Source organism: Pseudophryne corroboree, chromosome 7 (genome assembly GCF_028390025.1).
Source record: "Pseudophryne corroboree isolate aPseCor3 chromosome 7, aPseCor3.hap2, whole genome shotgun sequence".
Classification (NCBI taxonomy): domain Eukaryota; kingdom Metazoa; phylum Chordata; class Amphibia; order Anura; family Myobatrachidae; genus Pseudophryne; species Pseudophryne corroboree.
This window is the reverse complement of record NC_086450.1, coordinates 316,199,524-316,225,532: the sequence shown is the minus strand read 5'-3', so window position 1 is coordinate 316,225,532 and position 26,009 is coordinate 316,199,524. Positions and strand designations below refer to the sequence as shown.

Sequence of the window (26,009 nt, the reverse complement as noted above, 5' to 3'; positions counted from 1 at the left end):
TGAGTATTGTCCGAACTCTTTTTCGTCTTATGATTCTCAATATTTTTGAGATGAGAGGAAGAGGAGGGAACACATAGACCGATTGAAACACCCACGGTGTCACCAGGGCGTCTACCGCTACTGCCTGAGGGTCCCTTGACCTGGCACAATACCTCAGAATCTTCTTGTTAAGGCGTGACGCCATCATGTTTATTTGAGGAAGTCCCCAAAGACTCGTTATCTCTGCAAAAACTTCTTGATGAAGTCCCGACTCTCCTGGATGGAGATCGTGTCTGCTGAGGAAGTCTGCTTCCCAGTTGTCCACTCCCGGAATGAAGACTGCTGACAGAGCGCTTACGTGATTTTCCGCCCAGCGAAGAATCCTGGTGGCTTCCGCCATTGCCACTCTGCTCCTTGTCCCGCCTTGGCGGTTTACATAAGCCACGGCTGTGACGTTGTCCGATTGAATCAGAACCGGCAGGTCGCGAAGAAGATTCTCCGCTTGTCGTAGTCCGTTGTATATGGCCCTTAATTCTAGAATGTTGATGTGTAGACAAGCCTCCTGGCTAGACCATAGTCCCTGAAAATGTCTTCCTTGTGTGACTGCTCCCCATCCTCAGAGGCTCGCGTCCGTGGTCACCAGAACCCAGTCCTGAATGCCGAACCTGCGACCCTCTAGAAGGTGAGCACTCTGCAGCCACCACAAGAGAGACACCCTGGCCCTGGGGGACAGGCTTATTTTCTGATGAATTTGAAGATGGGACCCGGACCACTTGTCCAGAAGGTCCTACTGAAATGTCCTTGCATGAAACCTGTCAAAGGGGATCGCCTCGTAGGTCGCCACCATTTTTCCCATTATTCGAGTGCATTGATGAACTGACACTCTGTTCGGTTTTAACAGGTCTCTGACCATGTTCTTGAATTCCTGGGCTTTTTCCATAGGGAGAAAAACCCTCTTTTGTTCCATGTCCAGAATCATGCCTAAAAACGATAGCCGAGTCGTTGGTACCAACTGTGACTTTGGTAGATTTAGAATCCAGCCATGCTGCTGGAGCACTCTCAGGGAGAGCGACACGCTTTTCAGCAACTGATCTCTCGATCTCACTTTTATCAGGAGATCGTCCAAGTACAGGATAATTGTGACTCCCTGCCTGCGCAGGAGCACCATCATTTCCGCCATTACCTTGGTGAAAATCCTCGGGGCCGTGGAAAGCCCAAACGGCAACGTCTGAAACTGGTAATGACAGCCCTGTACAGCGAATCTCAGGTGCGCCTGATGAGGGGGATATATGGGGACATGAAGGTATGCATCCTTTATGTCCAGTGACACCATAAAATCCCCCCCTTCCGGGCTGAAGATAACTGCCTGGAGCGATTCCATCTTGAATTTGAACTTTTGCAAGTACAGGTTTAGGTATTTTAGATTTAGAATTGGTCTGACCGAGCCATCCGGTTTCAGAACCACAAACAGGGTTGAATAGTACCCCTTCCCCTGTTGAACTAGGGGAACCTTGACAGTCAGTTGCTGTTGACACAGCTTTTGAATTGCAGCTAAAACTATCTCCCTTTCTGGGGGAGAAGCTGGTAAAGCCGATTTGAAAAATCGGCGCGGAGGCACCTCTTCGAATTCCAGCTTGTAGCCCTGGGATACAATTTCCATCGCCCAAGGATCCACGTCTGACTGAACCCATTCGTGGCCGAAGAGTCGAAGACGTACCCCCACCGGCGCGGACTCCCTCAGTGGAGCCCCAGCGTCATGCGGTGGATTTAGTAGAAGCCGGGGAGGACTTCTGCTCCTGGGAACTAGCCGTGGCAGGCATTCTTTTCCCTTTACCCTTACCTCTGGCGAGGAAGGAAGAGCCCCGATCTCTTCTGGATTTATGCGACTGAAAGGACTGCATCTGATATTGTGGTGTTTTCTTTTGCTGTGGGGGAACATAAGGTAAAAAAGTAGATTTACCCGCGGTAGCTGTGGAAACCAGGTCCGCGAGACCTTCACCAAATAACACCTCACCCTTGTAAGGCAAAACTTCCATATGCCTCTTTGAGTCGGCATCACCCGTCCATTGGCGGGTCCACAGGGCTCGCCTAGCAGAAATCGCCATGGCGTTGGCTCTTGAACCTAGTAGCCCAACGTCTCTCTGAGCGTCTCTCATATATAAGACTGCGTCTTTAATGTGACCTAAGGTCAATAAAATGGTATCTCTATCTAGGATATCAATGTCAGCTGACAAGGTATCTATCCAAGCTGCTACCGCACTACAAACCCAAGCCGATGCTATTGCCGGTCTGAGCAAAGCACCCGTATGTGAATAAATTGATTTTAAGGTAGTTTCCTGTCTGCGATCAGCAGGATCCTTGAGGGCCGCCGTGTCTGGAGACGGTAGCGCCACCTTTTTGGACAAGCGCGTTAAAGCCTTGTCCACCCTGGGTGAGGATTCCCACCGTACCCTGTCCTGTGCAGGGAAAGGATATGCCATAAGAATCCTCTTGGGAATCTGCAGTTTTTTGTCTGGAGTTTCCCAAGCTTTTTCCAATAACGCGTTCAGCTCATGAGATGGGGGAAAGGTTACCTCAGGTTTCTTTTCCTTAAACATGCATACCCTCGTGTCAGGGACAGAAGGGTCATCTGTGATATGTAAAACATCTTTTATTGCAATAATCATATAATGAATACTTTTGGCCACCCTTGGGTGCAGCCTCGCATCATCGTAGTCGACACTGGAGTCAGAATACGTGTCGGTATCAGTGTCTGCTACTTGGGACAGGGGACGTTTTTTGAGACCCTGAAGGGCCCTGTGACACACTCAAAGCCATGGATTGACTCCCTGCTTTTTCTCTGGGCTCTGCTTTGTCCAGTCTCTTATGTAATAAAGCCACATTTGCATTTAAAACATTCCACATATCCATCCAATCAGGTGTCGGCGTTGCTGACGGAGACACCACAATCATCTGCTCCACCTCCTCCTTAGATGAGCCTTCCGCTTCAGACATGCCGACACACACATACCGACACTCCCACACACTCAGGGATATATCTATATGGAGACAGTCCTCCAATAAGGCCCTTTGGAGAGACAGAGTATGCCAGCACACACCTAGCGCCACTGTACACTGGAATAAAATCCCAGTTAGTATTCAGCGTATATATAACCTTGTTCAGCAGGGGAGAGTCCGGGGAGCCAGCTTCTCTGCAGTGTGCTGTGGAGAAAATGGCGCTGGTTAGTGCTGGAGGACCAAGCCCCGCCCACTCACCGGCGGGCTTCGGTCCCGCTCAAATTATTTATACTGGCGGGGTTTATTAATATACTGCCTCCGCAGTATCTCCTTTATATGCCAGTGTCCCTAGAGGTTTTTATTGCTGCCCAGGGCGGCCCCCTGCACCCTTACAGTGCCCGCTGTGTGTTTGTGTGGGAGCAATGGCACGCAGCGTTACCGCTGCGCGTTACCTCAGTGAAGACCTGAAGTCTTCTGCCGCCTGTGAAGTCTTCTTTTCTTCTTAATACTCACCCGGCTTCCGGCTCTGTGAGGAGGACGGCGGCGCGGTTCCGGGACGAACGGCGAGGGTGAGACCTGCGTTTCGACCCTCTGGAGCTAATGGTGTCCAGTAGCCTAAGAAGCAGAGCCTATCAGTTAAGTAGGTCTGCTTCTCTATCCTCAGTCCCACGATGCAGGGAGCCTGTTGCCAGCAGTGCTCCATGAAAATAAAAAACCTAACAAAAAGTCTTTTACAGAGAAACTCAGTAGAGCTCCCCTGCAGTGCACCCAGTCTCCTCTGGGCACAGGATCTAACTGAGGTCTGGAGGAAGGGCATAGAGGGAGGAGCCATTGCACACCCATTCTAAAGTCTTTAGAGTGCCCATGTCTCCTTCGGAGCCCGTCTATACCCCATGGTCCTTACGGAGTCCCCAGCATCCTCTAGGACGCAAGAGAAAATAATAATAATTATAATAAAATATTTGTAATTGTTATTAGACAAAATACTACATGTGTTTCATGAGAATTACATTAATTTTAAAAATATCCACACACCTTTCTAAAACAAAAATTACCAAGCAACTTCCTGAAGAAATGACAAATGATTCATGTCACTGACTGACAGGAAGATATGACCATTAGCAGGGTAATCCCTCTGGCCTATACTTTGGCAGTCATTTTGACTTTCCAGAAATGTGGAAGGAAGAGGTACGCGAGTATGACGCACACAAGAGTCACAGTGAGCACTATGAATTATTTTTGAAGTGCAGTGACAATAAAATGTATCACAGGTACACAACAAGAGAATCAATACGGAAATGAGACAATTAGACTTCCAAGAGGAAGAAAGTGATCTAACACACGTTTACTATTTCACCCATTTATCTGCAGTGGCGGATTTAGCGGGGGGCGATCAGGGCGAACGCCCCCCCCTACATATACCGGCAGCGGGATGGAGGCCGGGTCCCGCTGCGGTATTGGGAACGGGTTGGAGAGCGGTGCAGCACGGCGGGGGACGAGGAGAGAGAGGAGCGTCCTGACGCGCGTACAGTGACCTCTGATCTGAGCACGCCCCCTCCTTCCTGTACGCGCGTCAGGGCGCTCTCTCTCTGTCTTCGTCCTCTGCCTCGCTGCACCGCTCGGAACCCGTTCCCAATATCGCGGCGGGACCCGGCCTCCATCAATGATTAGGTGTGTGTGTGTCCCATTTCTCCCCCCTCCTCTCTTCTCCCAGCATTGTGTCCCTGCATTCTGTTGCCTCATTCAGTGTGCTATAATGTGCACTTCGGCTCATACAATGTGCTATAAAGTTAATTTTGGCTCATACAGTGTGCTATATTGTGCACTTCGGCTCATACAGTGTGCTATAACATTGGCTCATACAGTGTGCTATAACGTTGGCTCATACAGTGTGCTATAAAGTGAATTTTGGCTCATACAGTGTGCTATAAAGTGAATTTTGGCTCATACAGTGTGCTATAAAGTGAATTTTGGCTCATACAGTGTGCTATAACATTGGCTCATACAGTGTGCTATAACGTTGGCTCATACAGTGTGCTATAAAGTGAATTTTGGCTCATACAGTGTGCTATAAAGTGAATTTTGGCTCATACAGTGTGCTATAACATTGGCTCATACAGTGTGCTATAACGTTGGCTCATACAGTGTGCTATAAAGTGAATTTTGGCTCATACAGTGTGCTATAAAGTGAATTTTGGCTCATACAGTTTGCTATAACATTGGCTCATACAGTGAGCTATAACGTTGGCTCATACAGTGTGCTATAAAGTGAATTTTGGCTCATACAGTGTGCTATAAAGTGAATTTTGGCTCATACAGTGTGCTATAACATTGGCTCATACAGTGTGCTATAAAGTGAATTTTGGCTCATACAGTGTGCTATAAAGTGAATTTTGGCTCATACAGTGTGCTATAAAGTGAATTTTGGCTCATACAGTGTGCTATATAGCACACTGTATGAGCCAACGTTATAGCACACTGTATGAGCCAAAATTCACTTTATAGCACACTGTATGAGCCAAAATTCACTTTATAGCACACTGTATGAGCCAAAATTCACTTTATAGCACACTGTATGAGCCAAAATTCACTTTATAGCACACTGTATGAGCCAAAATTCACTTTATAGCACACTGTATGAGCCAACGTTATAGCACACTGTATGAGCCAATGTTATAGCACACTGTATGAGCCAAAATTCACTTTATAGCACACTGTATGAGCCAAAATTCACTTTATAGCACACTGTATGAGCCAACGTTAAAGTGAATTTTGGCTCATACAGTGTGCTATAAAGTGAATTTTGGCTCATACAGTGTGCTATAAAGTGAATTTTGGCTCATACAGTGTGCTATAATGTGCACTTCGGCTCATACAGTGTGCTATAACATTGGCTCTTACAGTGTGCTATAACGTTGGCTCATACAGTGTGCTATAAAGTGAATTTTGGCTCATACAGTGTGCTATAAAGTGAATTTTGGCTCATACAGTGTGCTATAAAGTGAATTTTGGCTCATACAGTGTGCTATAACATTGGCTCATACAGTGTGCTATAACGTTGGCTCATACAGTGTGCTATAAAGTGAATTTTGGCTCATACAGTGTGCTATAACATTGGCTCATACAGTGTGCTATAACGTTGGCTCATACAGTGTGCTATAAAGTGAATTTTGGCTCATACAGTGTGCTATAACGTTGGCTCATACAGTGTGCTATAAAGTGAATTTTGGCTCATACAGTGTGCTATAAAGTGAATTTTGGCTCATACAGTGTGCTATAACATTGGCTCATACAGTGTGCTATAACGTTGGCTCATACAGTGTGCTATAAAGTGAATTTTGGCTCATACAGTGTGCTATAAAGTGAATTTTGGCTCATACAGTTTGCTATAACATTGGCTCATACAGTGAGCTATAACGTTGGCTCATACAGTGTGCTATAAAGTGAATTTTGGCTCATACAGTGTGCTATAAAGTGAATTTTGGCTCATACAGTGTGCTATAACGTTGGCTCATACAGTGTGCTATAAAGTGAATTTTGGCTCATACAGTGTGCTATAACGTTGGCTCATACAGTGTGCTATAATGTGAATTTCAGCTCATACAGTGTGCTTCAATGTTGAATTTCTTTGTAAGAATATCCTAATGTCTATCCCATGCATGTTTAAATTGCCCTACTGTCTTATCCTCTACCACCCCTGATGGAAGGAATGGCGATTTGGCAGTCTGTATCACCAGTGCGCAGGGTTCTCTCCACTAACTGGCAACATTTTATTAGTAATGGCAACAATAGGAAATTTTAGAAGCGAACGGGAAGGGCATTACTAAGTGGGAGGGGCTATGATTAGGGGGAGGAGTCATAATTCTTAAACCGCCCCCCCTAAAAGTTAAGTCTAGATCCGCCACTGTTTATCTGTTGGTGAAAAGATTCAACAAAGGTCACAAACAAGTCTTTAACTGCACACAGTCCACAAAACTTTCCAGACAGATGGAGACACAAACAACAGGTAAAGATGTGTACAGCAAACACCAACCATTCTAAGGTGGAGACCTTCTAAAGAGGACAGGTTGACAAGTGGCCCATAGTAATTAATCAGCTTCTACTTATCATATAATAGAATGCAACTGATAAATGCTAGCTAGCAACTCATTGGTTGTAATGGGCATCTTCCCCACCTGTACACTAACTAAATATATTTGTGTGTATCATTTTCAATGTGCGGCTGTTCTTTAGTTCCTGCCACACCAATCACACCCCTAGGACAACTGTATTTCTACCTTACGAGCCTGATGTTTCTCTTGGTCCAATCATCTTGCAGCAGTTGTGCTGTCATTTTATTTTCTATACGATTCTTTCGTTAAATCAGTAGTTCTGTACAATCACAATATGTGTGAGGGCTAATTATACATAATAAACTTAATTTCACAGTGCATCATGGAAAAAGAAAAAAAAAATGATGCACAGCGTGTATTGACATTAGAGCAGTGAGGCTGTGATTGGCAATTAAATAAGTTGATTTAAAGACAGGACTTCTTGCTGTATGCAGAGCACACAGTGCCGCAGCTACAGTTCTCATGGCCATCACATGCCCCTGTCCAATGAAACTTACTGGTATTAGAGCAAGGTTAAAGGCAGCTGCCGGGACCAGAGAATCTGTGACAAAGAACGCAGCCGCTCCTCATCTCCGTCCCCAAATGTCTGCAGCTTGGTCAATCAGGCTGTGGCTAACTCCACAGTGTGCCTGGAAGTCTGTCATCTACGACCGAAATGGGATTATGTCCGGGGCTAAATCAGGCTTTAGGACTAAACGGAAACCCCTTTTGTCTTTTTAGTAGCTCCAATTATACAGCTTCCATTTTCTATTTTTTCAAGGCTTCTTGCTCCTGGTCTTCAGAGCCTCCATTTATCCTGGGTTTTTACTACCTATTTTCTCCCTGGGACTAACTTTTGCATTAATCCAGGCATTACCTACTACGGTCCTCAAGGCACACCAACAGTGCAGGTTTTAGTGATGTCCAGGCTGCAGCACAGATGGTTAAATCAAAATAACCGAGCTACTAATTAAGTCACCTGTGCTGAAGTCTGGATATCACTAAAACTTGCACTGTTAGTGTGCCTTGAGGACCGTGGTTGGGAATGCCTGCATTAATAAAATCCACTTTGACTGGCATAGGTCTTCAACAGCTATAACCAAGGATTTTTAAAACAAGGGTTTGCCATACAGCTCCAGGTGTAGGGTTAAACAACATGGTTGCATACAGTATGTGAAACCCAGTGTACAGTAGTTTTCACAAATGAAGTTGTTTTAGATTGTTTGCACTGCACTGTCCCATCCAATTACGTACAAAGACAGTGGCCCTCATTCCGAGTTGTTCGCTCGCAAGCTGCTTTTAGCAGCATTGCACACGCTAAGCCGCCGCCTACTGGGAGTGAATCTTAGCTTAGCAAAATTGCGAACGAAAGATTCTCAAAATTGCGAATAGAAATTTCTAAGCAGTTTGAGTAGCTCGAGACTTACTCTGCCACTGCGATCAGTTCAGTCAGTTTCGTTCCTGGTTTGACGTCACAAACACACCCAGCGTTCGCCCAGACACTCCCCCGTTTCTTCAGACGCTCCCGCGTTTTTCCCAGAAACGGCAGCGTTTTTTCACACATTCCCATAAAACGTCCAGTTTCCGCCCAGAAACACCCACTTCCTGTCAATCACACAACGATCACCAGAACGAAGAAAAAACCTCGTAATGCCGTGAGTAAAATACCAAACTTCTTAGCAAATTTACTTGGCGCAGTCGCAGTGCGAACATTGCGCATGCGCAATTAGCGGAAAATCGCTGCGATGCGAAGAAAATTACCAAGCGAACAACTCGGAATGACCACCAATATTCTGAAAGTATAAGCGGCAACATTTTTTCTTACACTTGCATGTGTCTTCTAAAGCAGAACGGTCTGCCCCACTTACCTGTTTGCCCTCATCTTCAGCCAACCCATGGGCCAAGTGTGCACTGAACGTGCTTTTTCCAACTCCTCCTTTTCCAGAGAGAATCAGAATCTTGTGTTTCACTGTACCCATCTTTTCTTTGATTTCTTCTATTGCTGTAATGACAGTAAGGCCCAAATCAGCTGTGACTAAGACACTGCACTGGCATACCACTGGAGAGAATTTTGTCCACGTGTGTCTATTGGAAGTGACATATGGACCTTATTCAGTAAGGATTGCAATTTCTGCAAAAAAAAGCAGTTGCTGCGATCAAATAGTTGCAGCCCAGAAATAGAGGAAAACGCCCATAGCAGCAATTGCATCGGAATATGTGGGCTGATTGCAAAACCATACGCAATTCCCGGAACATCGAAGATTTTTCCTATCTGCGCCAAGCAAGGTCATCCACAATTCTTGCGACACACGAGGCTCAAAGTGGTCATCGCTGATGCCAGAGGCGCTCCATAAAAACGCCTGGGCACGCCTGCGTTTTTTCTGAAACACCCAGAAAACGGCAGGTTTCCACCCAGAAATGCCGGCTTCCTGTCAAACAGGCTACATTGCGATCACGATGTGTCCGCAATTTCTGTTGCTATTTTTACTCGAGCGTAATGCGAATGCTGCGCATGTGCAGACGTTCGATAATTGGGTGGATTGCGATTCGCAAATTTTGCAATCCTTACTGAATGAGGTCCATAGTACACATTACAAAATACAAGTCCTTGAATGACTAGTCAGAGTCCAGGGGTAATATTTACTAAGATGTGAGTTTTTTTAGAAGTAGAGATGTTGCCCATAGCAACCAATCAGATTCTAGCAAATAAAAATTCAGATTAGAATAAATAAAATTCCTCTGAAATATGCAATAGAGGAAATAAAAACGTGTTTCAAAGTTGTCTGATATATTCTCCAAAATTACCTAATTACAGTCACAAATACCTAGATATTTAGACTGGCGACAGTTAGGGACTTTCAAAGTGTTAAGTCCACCCGATATATCCATGAACTAAGTCGTTCAAAGACATATAGCGCCACCCCTGCAGCACAGCCAATGCCAATATACTGGTACATCTGGCTGTGTGTACAGCTGACCCCGCCAACTGCAAGATAGGTTGTCGGCAGCAGCCATTGAATAGGATGTCACAACGTGAGCCGGCATATTCACATTACTCTACTGCGAGACGTATTGGACGACAGATTGGTGCATAAGATTGTTTGTGCATACACCTTGCCAATCGTTACATTGGTCGGCCAGGTGTGTACCCAGCCACAGCCCTTCCTCAAGGGCTTTATCTGTAATGTGGAAAGAGAACAATGGGGCAGATGTATTAACCTGGAGAAGACATAAGGAAGTGATAAACCAGTGATATGTGCAAGGTGATAAAGGCACCAGCCAATCAAATCCTAACTGTTAATTTACATCTTAGAGCTGATTGGCTGGTGCCTTTAACAGTTAGGATTTGATTGGCTGGTGCCTTTATCACCTTGCACATATCACTGGTTTATCACTTCCTTATGCCTTCTCCAGGTTAATACATCTGCCCCAATGGGTGTACAAGGTGAAGTATGTTCCACAAATAAACTTTACTGAAGAACTGAAATCACTCACAACAGGTGCTATAAATACATCCTAAAATAAGCCTGCAATAACATGTTCTGTGCTCCCTCTGCTTTTGTGTGGGCAGGATGGTCTGGAGCTGCATGACCTAGGACATCATGCCACTGCATTGCCCATTATAGGTCACAGCTTGGGCCACATCTTAGTCACTGAAAAAAAAAGTGCACATTATTAAATTTAACTAATCCCAAAACCCTGGTATTGCTGCCTCCAATCCTGGAAATGGCAAATTTGGGAGAGAGACTGGATGTGAGGGGGAAAACAGAGGATGACACACAGATAATGGGTTAAAAAAAAAAATCTAACTGTATAAAATATTCTTTAACCATACAGAGGTGCTTTGGCTACTGCAAAAAAAACAAAAAACAACAACACACAGCTGTGTAACTGTGTACAGGGGCGGAATGGGAAGGAATACCAGCATAGGGAATTTATGGAAGCAGCCCTAATAGGTGTGGGGGGGTGTCGAGGGGGACAGAATCCCGGCTCATAGGGTCTGATTGTATGCAATTGCAGCCTTCCTTGCATCTTTTGCCGCAGTTGTTTCTGAGACCAGGGTCAGATTGGGAATTAAAAGTCGGCCTGTAAAATTTTGTAGAAGTGGCCCGATATGGGCAGCACATACCGTGTAGCCATGGCAGCATCACTGGATGGCAGCGTTGCTGTACTGCAGAGATAGGATAACAGAATGAATGGGGACAATGCAGTGTACTGAGTGCGGTGGGCTGCCTGTCATGTGGGGGTGGGCCACATAACATACAAAACAGGCCCCACAGATACGTTGGCCTACCAGGAATCTTCCTGGCGAACCCTATGGCAAATCCGATTCGGACTGTGTATACGGGGACTGTTCTCTAGGCTTGATTTTTTTTTTATAAATATTTCTTCACAGTCTCATACTTGTTACAGCCCAACTCATTTAATTAAACACCATCAATAATAACAAAAAGGACAACGCTGCTTTTTAAAACCTACATTTGCCAGTAAAACAAGCCTTTGCGCAGGACACTGTAGGATGGAGATTGGATGTGTACTCTGGGCTGCTGTGTTAGCTTGTTGGGACATGCAGGTATAGGGAGGCTACATGATGACAACAAGATTAGGGGGGTAATTTTGACCTGATGGCACACGGCCGTTCATCGCAGCACAGCGATCAGGTCAGAAGTCCGCATGCATCGGAGCCGCAGTGCGCCGACGCATTACAGACAGCCGAAGGCTGTCGTTGGCCAGCGATCGCCTCTGCCCGATTGACCGACAGAGGTGTTCGCTGAGCAGGAGGGGGCGGGACGGCGGCGTTTGGCCACCATTTTGTGGGTGCAATCCGGCCAACACAGGTGCGGCCGGACCGTGCGGGGAACAATTTTTAGCAGTTATTCCAATAAAAAATAAGAATTTACTTACCGATAATTCTATTTCTCATAGTCCGTAGTGGATGCTGGGGACTCCGAAAGGACCATGGGGAATAGCGGCTCCGCAGGAGACTGGGCACAAAGTAAAAGCTTTAGGACTAGCTGGTGTGCACTGGCTCCTCCCCCTATGACCCTCCTCCAAGCCTCAGTTAGGATACTGTGCCCGGACGAGCGTACACAATAAGGAAGGATTTTGAATCCCGGGTAAGACTCATACCAGCCACACCAATCACACCGTACAACTTGTGATCTGAACCCAGTTAACAGCATGATAACAGAAGGAGCCTCTGAAAAGATGGCTCACAACAACAATAACCCGATTTTTGTAACAATAACTATGTACAAGTAATGCAGACAATCCGCACTTGGGATGGGCGCCCAGCATCCACTACGGACTATGAGAAATAGAATTATCGGTAAGTAAATTCTTATTTTCTCTAACGTCCTAGTGGATGCTGGGGACTCCGAAAGGACCATGGGGATTATACCAAAGCTCCCAAACGGGCGGGAGAGTGCGGATGACTCTGCAGCACCGAATGAGAGAACTCCAGGTGCTCCTCAGCCAGGGTATCAAATTTGTAGAATTTAGCAAACGTGTTTGCCCCTGACCAAGTAGCTGCTCGGCAAAGTTGTAAAGCCGAGACCCCTCGGGCAGCCGCCCAAGATGAGCCCACTTTCCGTGTGGAATGGGCTTTTACAGATTTTGGCTGTGGCAGGCCTGCCACAGAATGTGCAAGCTGAATTGTACTACAAATCCAACGAGCAATCGTCTGCTTAGAAGCAGGAGCACCCAGCTTGTTGGGTGCATACAGGATAAACAGCGAGTCAGATTTTCTGACTCCAGCCGTCCTGGAAACATATTTTCAGGGCCCCGACTACGTCCAGCAACTTGGAATCCTCCAAGTCCCTAGTAGCCGCAGGCACCACAATAGGTTGGTTTAAGTGAAATGCTGAAACCACCTTAGGGAGAAATTGAGGACGAGTCCTCAATTCTGCCCTGTCCGTATGAAAAATTAGGTAAGGGCTTTTATAGGATAAAGCCGCCAATTCTGATACACGCCTGGCTGAAGCCAGGGCTAACAGCATTACCACTTTCCATGTGAGATATTTCAAGTCCACAGTGGTGAGTGGTTCAAACCAATGTGATTTTAGGAATCCCAACACTACATTGAGATCCCAAGGTGCCACTGGAGGCACAAAAGGAGGCTGTATATGCAGTACTCCCTTGACAAACGTCTGAACTTCAGGAACAGAAGCTAGTTCTTTTTGGAAGAATATCGACAGGGCCGAAATTTGAACCTTAATGGACCCTAATTTGAGGCCCATAGACAGTCCTGTTTGCAGGAAATGCAGGAATCGACCCAGTTGAAATTCCTCCGTAGGGGCCTTCCTGGCCTCGCACAACGCAACATATTTACGCCAAATACGGTGATAATGTTGTACGGTTACATCCTTCCTGGCTTTGATCAGGGTAGGGATGACTTCATCCGGAATGCCTTTTTCCTTCAGGATCCGGCGTTCAACCGCCATGCCGTCAAACGCAGCCGCGGTAAGTCTTGGAACAGACATGGTCCCTGCTGGAGCAGGTCCTGTCTTAGAGGTAGAGGCCACGGGTCTTCCGTGAGCATCTCTTGAATTTCCGGGTACCAAGTCCTTCTTGGCCAATCCGGAGCAACGAGTATAGTCTTTACTCCTCTCCTTATGATTCTCAGTACTTTTGGTATGAGAGGAAGAGGAGGGAACACATACACTGACCGGTACACCCACGGTGTTACCAGAGCGTCCACAGCTATTGCCTGAGGGTCCCTTGACCTGGAGCAATATCTGTCCAGTTTTTTGTTGAGGCGAGACGCCATCATGTCCACCTTTGGTTTTTCCCAACGGTTTACAATCATGTGGAAGACTTCTGGGTGAAGTCCCCACTCCCCCGGGTGAAGATCGTGTCTGCTGAGGAAGTCTGCTTCCCAGTTGTCCACTCCCGGAATGAACACTGCTGACAGTGCTATCACATGATTTTCCGCCCAGCGAAGAATCCTTGCCACTTCCGTCATTGCCCTCCTGCTTCTTGTGCCGCCCTGTCTGTTTACGTGGGCGACTGCCGTGATGTTGTCCGACTGGATCAATACTGGCTGACCCTGAAGCAGAGGCCTTGCCTGACTTAGGGCATTGTAAATGGCCCTTAGTTCCAGGATATTTATGTGAAGTGACGTTTCCATGCTTGACCACAAGCCCTGGAAATTTTTTCCCTGTGTGACTGCTCCCCAGCCTCTCAGGCTGGCATCCGTGGTCACCAGGACCCAATCCTGAATGCCGAATCTGCGGCCCTCTAGGAGATGAGCACTCTGTAACCACCACAGGAGAGACACCCTTGTCCTTGGAGACAGGGTTATCCGCTGATGCATTTGAAGATGCGATCCGGACCATTTGTCTAGCAGATCCAACTGAAAAGTTCTTGCGTGGAATCTGCCGAATGGAATCGCTTCGTAAGAAGCCACCATCTTTCCCAGGACCCTTGTGCACTGATGCACTGACACCTGGCCTGGTCTTAGGAGTTTCCTGACTAGGTCGGATAACTCCCTGGCTTTCTCTTCCGGGAGAAACACCTTTTTCTGTACTGTGTCCAGAATCATCCCTAGGAACAGCAGACGTGTCGTCGGAATCAGCTGCGATTTTGGAATATTTAGAATCCATCCGTGCTGTCGTAGTACTATCTGAGATAGTGCTACTCCGACCTCTAACTGTTCTCTGGACCGTGCCCTTATCAGGAGATCGTCCAAGTAAGGGATAATTAAGACGCCTTTTCTTCGAAGAAGAATCATCATTTCGGCCATTACCTTGGTAAAGACCCGGGGTGCCGTGGACAATCCAAACGGCAGCGTCTGAAACTGATAGTGACAGTTCTGTACCACAAACCTGAGGTACCCTTGGTGAGAAGGGCAAATTGGGACATGGAGGTAAGCATCCTTGATGTCCAGAGACACCATGTAGTCCCCTTCTTCCAGGTTCGCTATCACTGCTCTGAGTGACTCCATCTTGAACTTGAACCTTTTTATGTAAGTGTTCAAGGCTTTCAGATTTAAAATGGGTCTCACCGAGCCGTCCGGCTTCGGTACCACAAACAGCGTGGAGTAATACCCCTTTCCCTGTTGTAGGAGGGGTACCTTGATTATCACTTGCTGGGAATACAGCTTGTGAATGGCTTCCAATACCGCCTCCCTGTCGGGGGTAGACGTTGGTAAAGCACACTTCAGGAACCGGCGAGGGGGAGACGTCTCGAATTCCAATTTGTACCCCTGAGATACTACCTGCAGGATCCACGGGTCCACTTGCGAGTGAGCCCACTGCGCGCTGAAATTCTTGAGACGGGCCCCCACCGTGCCTGAGTCCGCTTGTAAGGCCCCAGCGTCATGCTGAGGACTTGGCAGAAGCGGGGGAGGGCTTCTGTTCGTGGGAAGAAGCTGTCTGTTGCAGTCTTTTTCCCCTTCCTCTGCCCCGGGGCAGATATGAGTGGCCTTTTGCCCGCTTGCCCTTATGGGGACGAAAGGACTGAGCCTGAAAAGACGGTATCTTTTTCTGCTGCGAGGTGACTTGGGGTAAAAAGGTGGATTTCCCAGCCGTTGCCGTGGCCACCAGGTCCGATAGACCGCCTTTGGAATCCGCATCCCCTGACCACTGTCGCGTCCATAATCCTCTTCTGGCAGAAATGGACATCGCACTTACTCTTGATGCCAGAGTGCAAATGTCTCTCTGTGCATCTCGCATATATAGGAATGCATCCTTTAAATGCTCTATAGTCAATAATATATTGTCCCTGTCCAGGGTATCAATATTTTCAGTCAGGGAATCCGACCAAGCCACCCCAGCACTGCACATCCAGGCTGAGGCGATTGCTGGTCGCAGTATAACACCAGTATGAGTGTATATACTTTTAAGGATATTTTCCAGCCTCCTATCTGCTGGCTCCTTAAGGGCGGCCGTTTCTGGAGACGGTAACGCCACTTGTTTTGATAAGCGTGTGAGCGCCTTATCCACCCTAGGGGGTGTTTCCCAACGAGCCCTAACCTCTGGTGGGAAGGGATATAGTGCCAATAATTTTTTAGAAATTAGCAGTTTTTTGTCGGGGGTAACCCACGCTTCATCACACACTTCATTCAATTCATCTGATTCAGGAAAAACTACGGGTAGTTTTTTCACACCCCACATAATACCCCTTTTTGTGGTACTTGCAGTATCAGAGATGTGCAAAACCTCCTTCATTGCCGTGATCATGTAACGTGTGGCCCTACTGGAAAATACGTTTGTTTCTTCACCTTCGATACTGGAGTCAGTGTCTGTGTCTGGGTCCGTGTCGACCCACTGAGGTAACGGGCGTTTAATAGCCCCTGACGGTGTTTGAGACGCCTGGACAGGCACTAACTGAGCTGCCGGCTGTCTCATGTCGTCAACAGTTTTCTGTAACGTGCCGACACTGTCACGTAATTCCTTAATTACGGCCATCCATTCAGGTGTCGACTCCCTAGGGGGTGACATCACCATTATAGGCAATTGCTCCGCCTCCACATCATTTTCCTCCTCATACATGTCGACACACACGTACCGACACCCAGCACACACACAGGGAATGCTCTGATAGAGGACAGGACCCACTTAGCCCCTTGGGGAGACAGAGGGAGAGTTTGCCAGCACACACCAGAGCGCTATATATGTATAGGGACAACCTTACAATAAGTGTCTATCCCTTATAGCTGCTTATATCTGTTATTTTTGCCAAATAAGTGCCCCCCTCTCTTTTTTACCCTGTTTCTGTAGTTGCAGGATGCAGGGGAGATTCTGGGAGCCTTCCTACCAGCGGAGCTGTGTGGGAAAAATGGCGCTGTGTGCTGAGGAGATAGGCCCCGCCCCCTTCACGGTGGGCTCTTCTCCCGCTTTTTTCTGGAAAACTGGCAGGGGTTAAATACATCCATATAGCCCAGGAGCTATATGTGATGTATTTTTTGCCAAATAAGGTAAATTCATTGCTTCCCAGGGCGCCCCCCCCCAGCGCCCTGCACCCTCAGTGACCGAAGTGTGAAGTGTGCTGAGAGCAATGGCGCACAGCTGCAGTGCTGTGCGCTACCTTATGAAGACAGGAAAGTCTTCTGCCGCCGATTTATGGACCTCTTCTTGCTTCAGCATCTGTAAGGGGGCCGGCGGCGCGGCTCCGGGACCCATCCATGGCTGGGCCTGTGATCGTCCCTCTGGAGCTAATGTCCAGTAGCCTAAGAAGCCCAATCCACTCTGCACGCAGGTGAGTTCGCTTCTTCTCCCCTTAGTCCCTCGATGCAGTGAGCCTGTTGCCAGCAGGTCTCACTGAAAATAAAAAACCTATTTAAACTTTTACTCTAAGCAGCTCAGGAGAGCCACCTAGATTGCACCCTTCTCGTTCGGGCACAAAATCTTAACTGAGGCTTGGAGGAGGGTCATAGGGGGAGGAGCCAGTGCACACCAGCTAGTCCTAAAGCTTTTACTTTATGCCCAGTCTCCTGCGGAGCCGCTATTCCCCATGGTCCTTTCGGAGTCCCCAGCATCCACTAGGACGTTAGAGAAATTGTAATCCCACTCGGTTTGTAAGAATTCAGTTAATACAATCTCACTGCACTGTTCACTTTTTCACTGCCCCAGTAAAGCTAACAATCTATATTCTCTACCACATGCTCACACTTACATGATAGGGTTCATTTTTGTTGGGCCCCAATTAACCTACCAGTCAGTATATTTTTGGATTGTGGGAGGACACAGGAATACCCGGAGGAAACCCACGCAAGCACGGGGAAAATATAAAAACTTTACACAGTTAGGGCAATGGTAGAAATCGAACCTATGACCTCACTGCTGTGAGGCAGTAATGCTAACCAATACACCATCCATACTGTCCCAATTTAATTTCACAGTTTAAATTAAAAAATATAACCTCTGATCTACTAGGGGAATCAGAGAAAAGGTCATTAAAATAATATAAGTACTGTTTTCACCCACATTTTTTTACGAGTTTTGAACATATTGCACAATTTTGAATTGCTTTCAGTTATTGTATGGTCTGGTCTCGCAAATAAAAAATAAGAATTTACTCACCGGTAATTCTGTTTCCCGTAGTCCGTAGTGGATGCTGGGAACTCCGTAAGGACCATGGGGAATAGCGGGCTCCGAAGGAGGCTGGGCACTCTAGAAAGATCTTAGACTACCTGGTGTGCACTGGCTCCTCCCACTATGACCCTCCTCCAAGCCTCAGTTAGGTACTGTGCCCGGACGAGCGTACACAATAAGGAAGGATTTTGAATCCCGGGTAAGACTCATACCAGCCACACCAATCACACCGTACAACTCGTGATATGAAACACAGTTAACAGTATGAAACAATAGAGCCTCTCAACAGATGGCTCAACAATAACCCGATTTAGTTAACAATAACTATGTACAAGTAATGCAGATAAACCGCACTTGGGATGGGCGCCCAGCATCCACTACGGACTACGAGAAACAGAATTACCGGTGAGTAAATTCTTATTTTCTCTAACGTCCTAGTGGATGCTGGGAACTCCGTAAGGACCATGGGGATTATACCAAAGCTCCCAAACGGGCGGGAGAGTGCGGATGACTCTGTAGCACCGAATGAGAGAACTCCAGGTCCTCCTCAGCCAGGGTATCAAATTTGTAGAATTTTGCAAACGTGTTTGCCCCTGACCAAGTAGCTGCTCGGCAAAGTTGTAAAGCCGAGACCCCTCGGGCAGCCGCCCAAGATGAGCCCACCTTCCTTGTGGAATGGGCATTGACAGATTTTGGCTGTGGCAGGCCTGCCACAGTATGTGCAAGCTGAATTGTACTACAAATCCAACGAGCAATAGTCTGCTTAGAAGCAGGAGCACCCAGCTTGTTGGGTGCATACAGGATAAACAGCGAGTCAGATTTTCTGACTCCAGCCGTCCTGGAAACATATATTTTCAGGGCCCTGACAACGTCTAGCAACTTGGAGTCCTCCAAATCCTTAGTAGCCGCAGGCACCACAATAGGCAGGTTCAGGTGAAACGCTGACACCACCTTAGGGAGAAACTGGGGACGAGTCCTCAATTCTGCCCTATCCATATGGAAAATCAGATAAGGGCTTTTACGTGATAAAGCCGCCAACTCTGACACTCGCCTGGCTGAAGCCAAGGCCAATAACATGACCACTTTCCACGTGAGATATTTCAGATCCACGGTTTTTAGTGGCTCAAACCAATGTGATTTTAAGAAACTCAACATCACGTTGAGATCCCAAGGTGCCACAGGAGGCACAAATGGGGGCTGAATATGCAGCACTCCTTTCACAAATGTCTGAACTTCAGGTACTGAAGCTAGTTCTTTTTGAAAGAAAATCGACAGAGCCGAGATCTGTACCTTAATGGAGCCCAGTTTTAGGCCCATATTCACTCCTGCTTGCAGGAAATGCAGAAATCGACCTAGTTGAAATTCCTCTGTTGGGGCCTTTTTGGCCTCGCACCAAGCAACATATTTCCGCCATATGCGGTGATAATGCTTTGCCGTAACATCTTTCCTGGCTTTAATAAGCGTAGGAATGACTTCCTCCGGAATGCCCTTTTCCTTCAGGATCCGGCGTTCAACCGCCATGCCGTCAAACGCAGCCGCGGTAAGTCTTGGAACAGACAGGGGCCCTGCTGCAGCAGGTCCTGTCTGAGCGGCAGAGACCACGGGTCCTCTGAGATCATCTCTTGAAGTTCCGGGTACCACGCTCTTCTCGGCCAATCCGGAACCACGAGAATTGTGTTTACTCCTCGCTTTCTTATTATTCTCAATACCTTTGGTATGAGAGGTAGAGGAGGGAACACATAAACTGACCGGTACACCCACGGTGTCACTAGAGCGTCCACAGCTATCGCCTGAGGGTCTCTTGACCTGGCGCAATACTTCTCTAGTTTTTTGTTTAGGCGGGACGCCATCATGTCCACCTGTGGACGACCCCATTGATTTACAATCATTTGGAAGACTTCTGGATGAAGTCCCCACTCTCCCGGGTGGAGGTCGTGCCTGCTGAGAAAGTCTGCTTCCCAGTTGTCCACTCCCGGGATGAACACTGCTGACAGTGCTAGTACATGATTCTCCGCCCATCGGAGAATTTTTGTGGCTTCTGCCATCGCCGTCCTGCTTCTTGTGCCGCCCTGTCGATTCACATGGGCGACTGCCGTGATGTTGTCTGACTGGATCAGCACCGGCTGGTGTAGGAGCAGGGATTTTGCTTGACTTAGGGCATTGTAAATGGCCCTTAGTTCCAGAATATTTATGTGAAGGGCAGTCTCCTGACTTGACCATAGTCCTTGGAAATTTCTTCCCTTTGTGACTGCCCCCCAGCCTCGTAGGCTGGAATCCGTAGTCACCAGGACCCAGTCCTGTATGCCGAATCTGCGGCCCTCCAGAAGATGAGCACTGTGCAGCCACCACAGAAGAGACACCCTGGTTCGTGGAGACAGGGTTATTAAACGATGCATCTGAAGATGCGATCCGGACCACTTGTCCAACAGGTCCCACTGAAAAATCCTGGCATGGAACCTGCCGAATGGAATTGCTTCGTAAGAAGCTACCATCTTTCCCAGGACCCACGTGCAGTGATGCACCGATACCTGTTTTGGTTTTAGGAGGTCTCTGACTAGAGAAGACAACTCCCTGGCTTTCTCCTCCGGGAGAAACACTTTTTTCTGGGCCGTGTCCAGAATCATTCCCAGGAACATTAGACGTGTCGTGGGGACCAGCTGTGACTTTGGGATATTCAGAATCCAGCCGTGCTGGCTCAGCACTTCCTGAGATAGTGCTACTCCCACTAACAACTGTTCCTTGGATCGTGCCTTTATTAGGAGATCGTCCAAGTATGGGATAATTAAAAATCCCTTTTTTCGAAGGAGTATCATCATTTCCGCCATAACCTTGGTAAATACCCTTGGTGCCGTGGAGAGTCCAAACGGCAGCGTCTGGAATTGGTAATGGCAGTCCTGTACCACAAATCTGAGGTACTCCTGGTGAGAATTGTAAATGGGGACATGCAGGTAAGCATCCTTGATGTCCAGGGATACCATGTAATCCCCCTCGTCCAGGCTTGCAATAACCGCCCTGAGCGATTCCATCTTGAACTTGAATTTTTTTATGTATGTGTTCAAGGATTTCAAATTTAAAATGGGTCTCACCGAACCGTCCGGTTTCGGCACCACAAATAGTGTGGAATAGTAACCCCGGCCTTGTTGAAGTAGGGGTACCTTGATTATCACCTGCTGGGAATACAGCTTGTGAATCGCTGCTAGCACCGCCTCCCTGTCTGAGGGAGCAATCGGCAAGGCGGATTTTAGGAAACGGCGGGGTGGAGTCGCCTCGAATTCCAGCCTGTATCCCTGAGATACTATTTGAAGGATCCAGGGATCCACCTGTGAGCGGGCCCACTGATCGCTGAAATTCCTGGGGCGGGCCCCCACCGTACCTGGCTCCGCCTGTGAAGCCCCACCGTCATGCGGCGGACTTGGAAGAGGAAGCGGGGGAGGACTTTTGTTCCTGGGAACCTGCTGTTTGCTGCAGCCTTTTTCCCCTGCCTCTGCCTCTTGACAGAAAAGACCCTCCTTTTCCCCGCTTGTTTTTCTGGGACCGAAAGGACTGAACCTGATAAAATGGCGCCTTCTTAGGCTGTGAGGGGACATGGGGTAAAAATGCTGACTTCCCAGACGTTGCTGTGGAAACTAGGTCGGAGAGACCATCCCCAAATAATTCCTCCCCCTTATAAGGCAAGACTTCCATGTGCCTTTTGGAATCTGCATCTCCAGTCCACTGGCGAGTCCATAAGCATCTCCTAGCAGAGATAGATAATGCACTTATTTTAGATGCCAGTCGGCAGATTTCCCTCTGTGCATCTCTCATGTATAAGACTGAGTCTTTTATATGGTCAATTGTTAGCAGGATCGTGTCTCTGTCTAACGTGTCAATATTTTCTGACAGTTTATCTGACCACGCAGCGGCAGCACTGCACATCCATGCTGACGCAATAGCTGGTCTGAGTATAATGCCTGAGTGTGTATATACAGACTTCAGGATCGCCTCCTGCTTTCTATCAGCAGGTTCCTTAAGGGCGGCCGTATCCTGGGACGGTAGTGCCACCTTTTTAGACAAACGTGTGAGCGCTTTATCCACCCTCGGGGGTGTTTCCCAACGTAACCTATCCTCTGGCGGGAAAGGGAACGCCATTAGTAGCTTCTTAGGAATTACCAATTTCTTATCAGGGGAAGCCCACGCTTCTTCACACACTTCATTTAATTCATCTGACGGGGGAAAAACTACAGGTAGTTTTTTCTCCCCAAACATAATACCCTTTTTTGTGGTACCTGGATGTAAATCAGAAATATTTAACACCTCTTTCATTGCCTCAATCATGCAGTGAATGGCCTTAACGGGCATTAAATTTGACTCATCGTCGTCGACACTGGTGTCAGTATCCGTGTCGACATCTACTTGTGCCACCTGAGATAACGGGCGTTTCAGAGCCCCTGATGACTTTTGAGACACCTGGACAGGCACGAGCTGAAGACTCGGCTGTCCCACAGTCGGCATGTCGTCAAATTTTTTATGTAAGGTGTCTATACGTGCACTCATTTCCTGCCATAATACCATCCACTCAGGTGTCTGACCCCCAGGGGGTGACATCCCTGCTAAAGGCATCTGCTCCCCCTCCACATCATTATCCTCCTCAAACATGTCGACACAGCCGTACCGACACACTCCACACACACAGGGAATGCTCAAACAGAGGACAGGACCCACAAAAGCCCTTTGGGGGGACAGAGTAAGAGTATGCCAGCACACACCAGAGCGCTATATATATACAGGGACTAACTGAGTTATGTCCCTAATAGCTGCTTTTTATATAATATACTGTATACAGTGCCAATTTTAATGCCCCCCCTCTCTTTTCCCTCTTACTGTACTGTAGAATTGCAGGGAAGAGCCAGGGAGCTTCCTTCCAGCCGAGCTGTGAGGGAAAAATGGCGCCAGTGTGCTGAGGAGATAGGCTCCGCCCCTTTTTCGCGGCCTATTCTCCCGCTTTTTATGGGATTCTGGCAGGGGTATTTACCTCATATATAGCCCCAGGGGCTATATATTGAGGTATTTTAGCCAGCCAAGGTGTTTTTATTGCTGCCTCAGGGCGCCCCCCCCCAGCGCCCTGCACCCTCAGTGACCGGAGTGTGAAGTGTGTATGAGGAGCAATGGCGCACAGCTGCAGTGCTGTGCGCTACCTTGGTGAAGACAGGATGTCTTCATGCCGCCGATTTTCCGGACCATCTTCTTGCTTCTGGCTCTGTAAGGGGGACGGCGGCGCGGCTCCGGGACCGAACATCAAGGCTGGGCCTGCGGTCGATCCCTCTGGAGCTAATGGTGTCCAGTAGCCTAAGAAGCCCAATCCGGCTGCAAGCAGGCGAGTTCGCTTCTTCTCCCCTTAGTCCCTCGCTGCAGTGAGCCTGTTGCCAGCAGGTCTCACTGAAAATAACAAATTCTAAGACTATAACTTTCTAAGAGCTCAGGAGAGCCCCTAGTGTGCATCCAACCTCGGCCGGGCACGAAATCTAACTGAGGCTTGGAGGAGGGTCATAGTGGGAGGAGCCAGTGCACACCAGGTAGTCTAAGATCTTTCTAGAGTGCCCAGCCTCCTTCGGAGCCCGCTATTCCCCATGGTCCTTACGGAGTTCCCAGCATCCACTAGGACGTTAGAGAAATATGATTATCTGCCTGTATGATGCAATATATAATTTTTTGTGTTGTAGGACTTGATAAACATAGGTTTCGCAGAATAAAGTTAATTAGAACAGAATAAAAACAAGTAATGTGCAATTCTATTTTAATATGCATACCCACCAATGAGAAATCACATTACTGAGAATAAGAGTGGCTGTAATTTCTCAAGTATAATAAAATGCCCTAGTGACAAGGTAATGTGTGAGTATATTGGCAGCTAGTATAAGGTAAGGATAGCGACGATGATTACCTGGGTCTGGTCCTGCCGCTGTTCCAGAAGCACATATTGCCTGATTGGGACATCCCTGACACGCAGACTCCTTCCCAGCCTGGCTGCTGCCTGTCCCTGGACAGTCTGCAACACAAACATCGTATTAATATAAACTCCCTGCACACTGCCGTTTGCCCCATGTCTGCCAGCCCCACTTACGCTGCGGAGCATTATCTGGTATATCAGCCATGGGAACACTTGGACTGCTGCTCACCACTTCCTAGTTCTACTCCTCGGCGTGTTGACTTCCGGTATTTTCTGCGTTCCAAGACTCGATGTTTTTCGACGTTGGATTTTTTTTTTAACAATAACTTTATTTATATGAACAAGGAAAACGCATCATTACTGTTAATGTTCCAATGCGAGTTTTACCAAGGGAACATTTGCTCTGCCCTTACTTGTTCTTCTAATTTCCTAAGTGGAACAAGGAGGATAAGTGACAACAACAATAATAGTACAAAATAATGTCTTTAACAGTAATTACTTAATTTTTATTCCAGGGTTATCCACCGGGGAACTAAAAGGTTTTTAGTTGTAAAAAAAAAAAAAAAAATCTCTAAAATGAATCAAGAAAATGTTGCCACCGCACATGAATAGTCTCTGGGGATATGCGCATATGTGCAGTGGCGGTTCTTGCCACGGGCAAGCAGTACTTTTGCCCGGGGCGCCGCCTTCCGGAGGGCGCCGGCACCATCCGGAGGGCGCCGCACCAGGGCAAGATCCGCCACTGTGCCCCCCGCAGTGCCCTGCTGTGCCCCCCCGCTTTGAAGGGAACCAGACGCGTAGCGTCTAGTTTCCCTTCATTGAGAGGACCTTAGTTGTGCGGTGCGCGATGACGTCATCGCGCACCACACAGCAAAGGTCCTCTCCATGAAGGGAAACTAGACGCTACGGTCTAGTTTCCCTTCGTGTAGAGGACCTTTGCTGTGCGATGTACGTCATCGCGCACCGCACAGCATAGTGGCACAGACACTAGGGGTCATAATTGACCTCTAGTGTCTATGCTGTTCTATGGGAGAGACGTAATAACGTCTCTCCCATAGATCGAAGAGAAGAGAGAGGGGAGAAGAGCGGTGCCGCCGGCGGAGGGGGTCTGGATCAGGAACGGGGATGGTTAGTATTCTTTTTATTTATTTATTTATTTTCTTGCAGTGTCGTGACCACGCCCCCAATTGAAGCCACGCCCCCATATTTTGCCCGGGGCGCCACAACTCTTAGAACCGGCCCTGCATATGTGTAAGTCAGCTAGCTGGTTCGCTCCTTAAGCAGTGATACAGAAAGACCACAATGGGAACTTCGGGTCCACTAGTAAAATAACTTTATGCCTATTCTCCAGGAATGTCTACTCCCACCCCTCCCTCCCCCCCTTCATCCATCACCTTACAGTGAGAGATGCAGGCAGTGGTGCAAGTAGAAAAAATGTCTTATAGGTACTGTGTGCGCGCCTCGCAAAAAAAATGGATGTGGCCAAATGCCACATGGGGCGTGGCCAATGAAAATGGGGGCGTGATACGCATATGGGTGGGGGAGGCAGATGACCACAATTGTGCCAGATACACGTTGCCCCACAGTGCCAGATATACATTGCCCCACAGTGCCAGGTACACATTGCCGCACAGTACCAGATAGACAAATGCCCCCAGAGTGCCAGATATACATTACCTCACAGTGCCAGATATACAAATACCCCTACTGTGTTAGATATACATTGCCCCCCCAGTGCCAGATACAGAAATGCCCCCACTGATAAAGCTGAATATTTATCGTATATATAACCCTATATGAGGTCTTTAGAACACTGTACGCTATCTACGTAAGAAGTACCGTAAGGGTACGCAAGTTGCGTATCGATCGCTTAGCCGTGATCGAGACGCTCAGGCGTCACGTTCACTCACGGCCAAGTGATCACAGGCAGGCACGCTATTGGCTGTTGGCTATCGTGATGATTCGCTATAGCGTAGCGTA

At 47.7% G+C, this 26,009-nt stretch overlaps 1 protein-coding gene across 1 annotated transcript in view; it reads right to left on the bottom strand.

Annotated features, from left to right (window-relative positions):
• The window catches only part of NUBP1 (NUBP iron-sulfur cluster assembly factor 1, cytosolic), a 153,876-nt gene extending 129,565 nt beyond the window's left edge, over positions 1-24,311 (bottom strand). The window contains exons 1-3 of the mRNA XM_063934281.1: positions 24,204-24,311; positions 24,024-24,128; positions 8,936-9,069 (exon numbers count right to left, since the gene is read on the bottom strand). Coding sequence (XP_063790351.1) covers positions 8,936-9,069; positions 24,024-24,128; positions 24,204-24,234 — 270 coding nt within the window. The 5' untranslated portion in view covers positions 24,235-24,311. The remainder of the gene's footprint in view (positions 1-8,935; positions 9,070-24,023; positions 24,129-24,203) is intronic.
• Positions 24,312-26,009: the final 1,698 nt, after the last annotated feature.